Source organism: Anopheles stephensi (assembly GCF_013141755.1).
Source record: "Anopheles stephensi strain Indian chromosome Y unlocalized genomic scaffold, UCI_ANSTEP_V1.0 chrY24, whole genome shotgun sequence".
In the NCBI taxonomy this organism is placed as follows: Eukaryota; Metazoa; Arthropoda; class Insecta; order Diptera; family Culicidae; genus Anopheles; species Anopheles stephensi.
In genome coordinates, this window is record NW_023404996.1 from 53,373 (window position 1) to 63,104 (window position 9,732).

Genomic DNA, 9,732 nt, shown 5'->3' on the forward strand with positions numbered 1-9,732 from the left:
TACGACGCGCACAGGCTTGATTACCCGACTCGTCGCCACCGTCGTCGTCGTCGTTGCCGTCGCCGTTGCCGTCACCACCGTAGTCATTGTCGTGGTTCTCGTGGTCGTCACCACCGGCGTCGTCCGGTCTTCTTAAGGCGCAAGCGAGATGCAATCGATTGAATTAAGCACGACCGGGATGTGCTGCACAAACGGCATCGACATTTGATACAGAATGGATGGTGGTTCTTCGCTCTCCCGATTGCCTTCATCGTCCACAATCAATCCCACCCGCGGATCACCGTGCAGACGATCGTTCAGCGCCAAGGCAACCGTTCCACCCGGCCCCGTTGTTACCTTTTCGCCTATCTTGAACTGTACGCCGGTAACGATCGAACTGCATTCCTCCGGGTTAGTACGCACGTGCCGTTCTTCCAACTGGGACACCAACTCCTGCGTAAGCCGTTCGACCGACTGAAGCATTCGTTCGGGGTTTTTGTGTTTCGCGTACGTACCCCCATCGATAGTCTCGCTCACGGCCGGTTGCTCCATCATCAGTTCGTCAGACCTGATCAGTATCAGCCTAACGTCGTCATCTGTTGCCATCCGGTGTTGCTGGTAAACGCTTCCACGAAGTCTTCATCCGGTGTCGAGAGTCAACTTCCATTTCTGAAAATCAAACCCACGCACTATCGTTCGGTGCCGCCTATTCGTCGCATTTGTCAGATTCCACAGGTGAAACATGACTGCCTTGTCTACGCCACTTCCGTGCGTGAACCATGAGTTGATGCCTACGTGCGTCCAACGTCCGTTCAGTTTTCCATATATATTCGCACATGGCCGTAGTGTTCGCGTAATGTGATGCTACCCTTTGCTGAACAGCTCCAAATCAAACCAAGCAGAAAGCGTCAGCTTGTAGTAATGTACCCAAGAAGAACACGCAACAACGCGCAACAATGTTCATATGCTGCAGACTAACATCTACAAACAATGATTGATGTATTTTTGTTAATTAACGAAACGCGAACAAATAAGAACTGATAGTTCGTTCGGAATCTTAGATTTAACTTCGAGCCCCGTTGGCATCCTTTGCGGGTGTTGGTGGGCGCCGTTTCTGCAGCCCCGATGGCCCCGGCTCGGGAGATTTTGGCTACTTCTGTCTGCGACGGAAGCACGACCAGAAAGAACTATTGTCATCATCGGACGAATCCGAAGATTGGCCCGGTGGGGGAGGATGTTTTACCGGTCCATCATCGAACGATACTTGACGCCTTTGCTTGGATGTATTTGGCGGCCATTTGTCGGCCGGGGTGTCCTCATCACTAACGCGTATCATCGATTTCGAGATCATGCCCAGAGTGCTACCTGAAATAGCAGGGCGTCTTGATTTCCATGATTGGTTGAGCATTCAAGACAGCTCATCATCAAGTGAATCTTTCACCAGCGTATCGTCTGCCGGAGCGTCGTCCATTTCCATGCCGTCATCCACTAAAGCAGACACAGCACCTTTCAAGAAAAAGCCGAAGAAGACTAGCGAGCTAGCATCGGTATTACCGGACCGCGCACACATTTCGCCATTCTAGCTACCAGCAGCCTGGTCCGGTTGAGCCGGTGCATTTCCCTCAGGCACGACGATTGCCTTCAGCGTGGAGTTGTTCTCTAGCGGGGCGCGCCGTAAACGAAAGGAACGAAAGAACCGAACGACATTATTGCATCCTTCATCACTTCACGTTCCACTTACCAGTAGCCTCCAGTTTTTCGTCCGTTTCCACGGGCACCACGGGCACCACGACCGTTGCCTGCAGCGGGGGTGTATCCTCCCCCGTTGAACTGTCCTACAGGACGGCCGTGCGTTCCATTTGGGCCGGATTTTCTATGGATTTTATCGGCGTGGAGGTCCGTGCGTTCAGCTTCTCGAAAGGCTCGATTACGTAATATAGTTTCAGTTCGGCGGGGCTCACCGTCTACGGCATACAATTTCCATGCCTACTAAGATTTTTCGAAATGTGACACTTCACAAATCCGCATGGCAAACGGTTCCATTTGAACGCTCGCGTTGACATCCCAACTGACATTTTATAGCAGGCTTATGGCGTTTTTCGAGTTCTTTTACCTAAATCTCGATACTAAATCTTGCCTTAGAGAGCAGCAGATTTAGCTAATTATAACAGTTCGAACGCGTGGTTTCACGTAGTTTTTTCACCCATTTCCTTCGGATCCAAGCTGTCATAGGCCAGAGGCGCTATGGCAGCGCAAATGAAAACATATAAACAATAACACTCGGATTAGATTGTGATATTACGCTAAATTATTTTTTTATTTAACAAACCCGTTCAATGTTTCTCACTATTCCGTTGCACTCCTCGTGTTCGCCAGTGTTCCTTTAGGGGGAAAAACAAGACGGTGAGTTGAGAAATGGTGCTCTTCGTCGTACATGAGATGCTGAACCATACCTCATCTCTCGCAGAAAACATGTTACGGGAAGCGGCAAACACGAATTGATCATCACCGAGTGAAACTCCAGGCTACCGCAGCTCACCTACACGCAAAACACGAACAATCCATCTGCATTCAAACACCCGGTCATGCGCTTCGGCTTATCCGTGCGCGTGCGGCATCCTCCCTCCATCACATTCAGAACACGACTGTCGCTCAGCGTGCTCATGCCAGAGCGAATAAAGAAAGAGAGAAGCAAAAATTTGCAGGGATTTCCAGACGGTTTTATAATGCGCGCTGCATATCAGTACCAAAACGGGGCGCGAGAAACAGTTCGAGCGACCCTGCACACGTGTGTTCGCTCTCTCGCACTCAGGGGCTCTTAAACGAAAGATCATGGTTCGAGCAGTGCACGGCACATTGCGGAAAGCGAGAAAATGTTTGAGCGCCACTGCACGCGAGAGCGAACGGGTGTGTGCTGTGCTGCTCGTTCCAACGGCAAACTGGCATGGTGCTGAGCTGCTCTAAGAGCGTAACGAGCATTCGCGCATGAAGCGAGCAGTTATGGCGAGGATCGGGCAATTTTTTTTTTAAATTTAGCCTTTTTTGTATAACAGATGTCAGTTGGGATACCTTCAAACCGGTTCCGTTACAATGTAACTGCGCGACCAGGCAAAAAATATTCCGGCACAAACGGAGTACACCTTGCCGCCATGAGTTCTTCTTTTACGTCGCCATTTTGTTTTTTTTTTCTTCCAGGGATAAATCCTTTTCCTTTGCGAAACGTTTCAAACATTTCAACACGGACTCCACTGGTTGTGTTACATGCACATTGTTGTCAAATGCTTGTGGGAAAACAATCCGTCCGGTGGGGGGTGTTGATTCCAAGCTTTCACGGTGCTTACTAGTGAATTTTTCGTAATTAGTGGAAGGAAATTAATATCCGGCAAAAAATGTTCCGGTAAATGTCAAACAGATAATTAGTTTCTTCTTCTTTTTCTTCTTTTAGGCCCACATTTCTTGGCACGCAGCATCACCGGTTGTAACGGTTCTCTGGTAGGTGATTCCTTCCCATGTTCCACCACATCCTGAACGTAAACACGGGCTAGGGCAAGTCCTTGGCAGAACTCCGTGAGATTAACACTTTCTAACAGATAAACTGCTTCCAGAGAACGGTCTCTATTGCTGGTCATTACAACGGCCCGGTATTCAACGCATTCAACCTCAATTTAAATCCTAACAGCTGTGGGTCGTAGGTGTGAGACTCGCATACAATGTACGCAAACGATGACGAAGCTTTTGACTGTCGACAGCACACAAGTAGCATGGCAATTTTCCCGGAAGCGATGTTGAATAGGGAAAAGTTGGGATTTGTCTAGGGCAAGGGGGCAAGGGTCCGTGCTTACCACCAGTACTGCAGACGGTTAACAGTGGTTCCTCACAGTTGTACCAGCTAGATTCACATGGTATCTATGCTGCTGCATACAGGCCACCTTAAACACTGGGGCTAATAGTCGCCTGCATTTGTGAAGAATCGTTGGCGCTAAACTAGCTGCCTGCGTTTTGTTGAGCAGGATCCATCAATCTACGTCCGTAAAAAGTGGTTTGGTAGGCCTGTAAGATGGAGAAAATTCTTTAAATTTTCTGGACGCTTACCATCTCCAGGAGTTGAACCTTACCATCATACCCTACCACACACAAGATCCAATTGAGCAGGCTGATTCACAAAAAAGATTTTAACCCAGTTTTGGGGGGAAATAGGACACGTATAGAGCATATTTGTTGCATAGATTTGAAGCTATAGGGTTTATTATTTTTCTTAAACCGTACGGCAAGGTCCATTAATAGATGTATATATATATATATTTATATATATATGTATTATGCGCTGGTAAAGCGAAGTAAGGTAACTTAAATGATAAGTTAACTACTGATGTTCATAATATCGGTTTTCTTTATATTGTACGGCTACGTTTGCTCCTTCTTCTGGTATGTGTAAATCAATTCTTACTGGTTGCGTTGCGAGTACAAGCGAAAGCTCTACACCAGACTATGGGGTCGCGTTTAACTAAAAGCTTTAAAAAAAGCATATTCGTTCGTAAATTCGTACTATGCGATCAAAAAAGGGGATGGAGGGGGGGGGGCGGACTAGAATATATCGCTATAAGTATGATTATTTTATAATTCATTTCTATCCCTAACTCTATCAAGGTTTTGCAGGTTTGTGTGTGTCTGCTTGTTTCGGGCTAGTTGGTAATAGGTAACATGCGACGTAACAGAGACGAAAAGAAAGGAATCGAACACCCTACGGGGCCCCGACTAACCGGCCAATGGATAAATCATCTGACCGATCCCGACCAGCAGCAAACGGTATAGCCTTCTATTAAGCAAGCCGGGCACGTGTGTAAGATAGTAAAGTATTTGTTTCAATTGCTACCATCCATGAGATAAGCTAGCTAAGATTACACGAAAGAGAGCGACAGAGAAAAGGAAGCTAGCTATGCGCCGTTACTTCTTAAGGGCACCATCAGGAGACGTTTTCAATGCACCGAGCTTGGATGACTGCTTTCCCGCCTGGAGTGTGGTCCGCTTCGGCGGTGGAATACGACTCGGTGGTGTGTTAGTTTTCTCACCCTTCGGTAGTGGGATTTTCGACATCGGTTTACCATCCGGCGGCTGCCACTGGCACCGCTGGTGGTTTGAGCTTCTGCTTGCTGCCGGGTGGCGTCACGTTGAAGCTTTTTCGTCGCCGAACGTTGAGCGTACGGTTTTGTGGCGAGTGGTTTCGCAACCGGACGATGGATGGGACTGCCGATGGAAGGTTTTGCCGGTGTTCTGCCGGTAATAATGGAGCCACCCTTTGGCACTACTGGTTGCCGAACGCGGGAAACCTTCGTAACGCTTTCTGGTTACGGTTTCTGGTTTGGTCTGTTGCTCTTTCTTCACACTTTTCACATCTTGGCTTTTTATGGGTTTAACCTAAAAATAAAAAAAAAATTAATGAATTCATAAATACAATCAGATAAATACTTTCGCGTGCGTGTGTGTGGGTGTAGTTTCTATAGAGTGAGTCTTGATTTTAAGAAGATTTCCCTGGTCTTCAACAATCTTTTTTAGCCAAAAAAGCTGTGTCCTTACGATTCGAAAGAAATTATAGTATCGAAAAAAAGCTAAAAGTAAGTATTACAGTAACATTAAGGAAAATAGGTTTAAAACACATGTAAGTCAAAGGTTTCTAAATTGAAAACAAACCAATTATAAGTGTGTAAAAATTACACAAAAGCCTGACTTTTAATCAGTTAGATAACCCTTCTAATTTCGCATAAGTTCCTCAAATCTTTCCAACCTATCTTTCAACTATAGACGAGCAGAGACTCAATTTAGAAGGATTTACGAAAGGAAAGCAAAACATTTCAATCTGCAACTAAAGGTGAGACTGTTCTGTTTCTACCGGATAGCTAAAAACTAGATGGACACTACCAGAGAGGATTTCCAAACGGAAAATCAACCACTTACAGGGTAAACCTCTCGACGCAATGAGCACTTTTGGAATGCCGGCCAAGCTTACCAGGCTTGTAAGTATGACAATGGCCAACATCACATGCCAGGTGAAGGTGGATGGAAAACTCTCAGGGCTCTTTGCTACCACCAGGAGAGATTTGCTTGCGCCAGGGAGATGGGCTTGCCTGCCTTCACTTCTATCTGGCGCTAGAGAGAACAATCGGAGGTGGAAGCTTCGGGAACCATCTTGTATAAGTCAGTCCAGATCCACCGACAACCACATTGATATTGAGTTACGCGCAAGGGTACTGGCTGCCAACCGGTCATACTACAGCCTGAAGAAACTTCTCCACTCTAAATACCTGTTGCGACGGATGAAGCTGGGACTGTACCGAGCATTTATAGTCCCAGTACTCACATACGACTCTGAGATATGGACTCTGTCCAAAACTGACGAAACCCTCTGAGCCGCGTTCGAGAGGAAGATGCTATACGAGCTGTACGATGATCTCACCATCGGGGAGCGGATCAGACTCGCCAGGCTGCGGTGGGCTGGTCATGCCATGAGAATGACACTTGACGACCCAACCCGTAAAGTGCTTTTAGGATTTTTGCCCCAAGCCGAGTAAGTAAGTAAGTAGTAAATAACAAGCTAAAACTAGCATTTATACAATCGAAATTGATGGCAGAACCTGTGTAGGGATACTAGAACCTGGAAATTCTCCTTTTGCAGATATTCGAACAACATAATAAATCGAATCGTACTAGTAAAGCTCCAGAGACTGATATACAGATATTACAGGGTGTTAGCGTTTATATAAAGTGTAACAATTCAGCCGGCGTTGGTAGCACTAGCATGCCATTTACCTTGGACTCATCCGCCTCTTTGTTGATGGAAGATTCACGCTGTAACTTTCGCGTCCTCGGTGAGCCGGGATTGGATACGACGCGCACAGGCTTGATTACCCGACTCGTCGCCACCGTCGTCGTCGTCGTTGCCGTCGCCGTTGCCGTCACAACCGCGGTCATTGTCGTGGTTGTCGTATAGGCGCAAGCGAGATGCAATCGATTGAATTAAGCACGACCGGGATGTGCTGCACAAATCAATCCCACCCGCGGATCACCGTGCAGACGATCGTTCAGCGCCAAGGCAACCGTTCCACCCGGCCCCGTTGTTACCTTTTCGCCTATCTTGAACTGTACGCCGGTAACGATCGAACTGCATTCCTCCGGGTTAGTACGCACGTGCCGTTCTTCCAACTGGGACACCAGCTCCTGCGTAAGCCGTTCGACCGACTGAAGCATTCGTTCGGGGTTTTTGTGTTTCGCGTACGTACCCCCATTGATAGTCTCGCTCACGGCCGGTTGCTCCATCATCAGCTCGTCAGACCTGATCAGTATCAGCCTAACGTCGTCATCTGTTGCCATCCGGTGTTGCTGGTAAACGCTTCCACGAAGTCTTCATCCGGTGTCGAGAGTCAACTTCCATTTCTGAAAATCAAACCCACGCACTATCGTCCGGTGCCGCCTATTCGTCGCATTTGTCAGATTCCACAGGTGAAACATGACTGCCTTGTCTACGCCACTTCCGTGCGTGAACCATGAGTTGATGCCTACGTGCGTCCAACGTCCGTTCAGTTTTCCATATATATTCGCACATGGCCGTAGTGTTCGCGTAATGTGATGCTACCCTTTGCTGAACAGCTCCAAATCAAACCAAGCAGAAAGCGTCAGCTTGTAGTAATGTACCCAAGAAGAACACGCAACAACGCGCAACAATGTTCATATGCTGCAGACTAACATCTACAAACAATGATTGATGTATTTTTGTTAATTAACGAAACGCGAACAAATAAGAACTGATAGTTCGTTCGGAATCTTAGATTTAACTTCGAGCCCCGTTGGCATCCTTTGCGGGTGTTGGTGGGCGCCGTTTCTGCAGCCCCGATGGCCACGGCTCGGGAGATTTCGGCGACTTCTGTCTGCGACGGAAGCACGACCAGAAAGAACTATTGTCATCATCGGACGAATCCGACGATTGGCCCTGTGGGGGAGGATGTTTTACCGGTCCATCATCGAACGATACCTGACGCCTTTGCTTGGGTGTATTTGGCGGCCAATTGTCGGCCGGGGTGTCCTCATCACTAGCGCTTATCATCGATTTCGAGATCATGCCCAGAGTGCTACCCGAAATAGCAGGGAGCCTGGATTTCCATGATTGGTTGAGCATCCAAGACAGCTCATCATCAAGTGAATCGTTCACCAACGTATCGTCTGCCGGAGCGTCGTCCATTTCCATGCCGTCATCCACTAAAGCAGGCACAGCACCTTTCAAGAAAAAGCAGAAGAAGACGAGCGAGCTAGCATCGGTATTACCGGACCGCGCACACATTTCGCCATTCTAGCTACCAGCAGCCTGGTCCGGTTGAGCCGGTGCATTTCCCTCAGGCACGACGATTGCCTTCAGCGTGGAGTTGTCCTCTAGCGGGGCGCGCCGTGAAATAAAGGAACGAAAAAACCGAACGACATTATTGCATCCTTCATCACTTCACGTTCTACTTACCAGCAACCTCCAGTTTTTCGTCCGTTTCCACGGGCACCACGGGCACCACGACCGTTGCCTGCAGCGGGGGTGTATCCTCCCCCGTTGAACTGTCCTACAGGACGGCCGTGCGTTCCATTTGGGCCGGATTTTCTATGGATTTTATCGGCGTGGAGGTCCGTGCGTTCAGCTTCTCGAAAGGCTCGATTACGTAATATAGTTTCAGTTCGGCGGGGCTCACCGTCTACGGCATACAATTTCCATGCCTACTAAGATTTTTCGAAATGTGACACTTCACAAATCCGCATGGCAAACGGTTCCATTTGACAGCTCGAGTTGACATACCTTCAAACCGGTTCCGTCACAATGTAACTGCGCGACCAGGCAAAAAATATTCCGGCGCAAACGGAGTACACCTTGCCGCCATGAGTTCTTCTTTTACGTCGCCATTTTGTTTTCTTTTTTCTGCCAGGGATAAATCCTTTTCCTTTGCAAAACGTTTCAAACATTTCAACACGGACTCCACTGGTTGTGTTACATGCACATTGTTGTCAAATGCATGTGGGAAAACAATCCGTCCGGTGGGGGGTGTTGATTCCAAGCTTTCACGGTGCTTACTAGTGAATTTTTCGTAATTAGTGGAAGGAAATGAATATCCGGAAAAAAATGTTCCGGTAATGGGGTTATTACACGAGGGATTTTTTGGTTGGTGATTTTCTGTCAAATAGGGCGTTTGACAGAAAAAAACCCGCTGTCCGTGTAATAACACAATATGCTGCACAGATTTTTTTTGCCATCATCCGAATTATTTTACTTTTGAATTGTCCGTTATTCTAAAATGGAATGAAATATTTATCATTAACACGTATCGTACCATGCCGGGCACCGAATGACGATGCCATTATGATAGGGATACTTTTTCGTGACCGACAGCGCTTTGGTCAGACGAACATTCGGTTAGAGATTTTTCGGTTCAAACTGGTCCCACATCACTTTCTAAGCATGATTGTTCAAATGTTTCAAAGAACATATACAGAACAATACAGTCTGGCGTGGTTTTCGTGCTTGTTCTATTCTCTTCGGTCACAGCGTAATGTTCCGCTGGTTACGAAGAATTGCGGGCCGAACGAAAAGCGAAATTGCTGTTTGAAAACGGAGGCACTGGTTGGAGCTGCCGCTGATGATAAATCTCAGTGTAGCACTGAGCCGCTCATGTGGTGACACAGCTGGTCTCATAATCGTGTCTTCCTTCACGATCAGCGGTGTGACCTTCT

General features: G+C 47.5%; 1 protein-coding gene across 1 annotated transcript; it reads right to left on the reverse strand.

Moving 5' to 3' along the window:
* Positions 1-132: 132 nt before the first annotated feature.
* Positions 133-7,581, reverse strand: LOC118515177. Its single transcript, XM_036061880.1, has 2 exons — positions 7,019-7,581; positions 133-259 (listed from the first exon to the last, which is right to left on the reverse strand). The coding sequence occupies exons 1-2, from the start codon at positions 7,342-7,344 to the stop codon at positions 133-135; spliced, it is 453 nt and encodes a 150-aa protein (XP_035917773.1). The 5' UTR covers positions 7,345-7,581.
* Between the last annotated feature and the right edge of the window lie 2,151 nt (positions 7,582-9,732).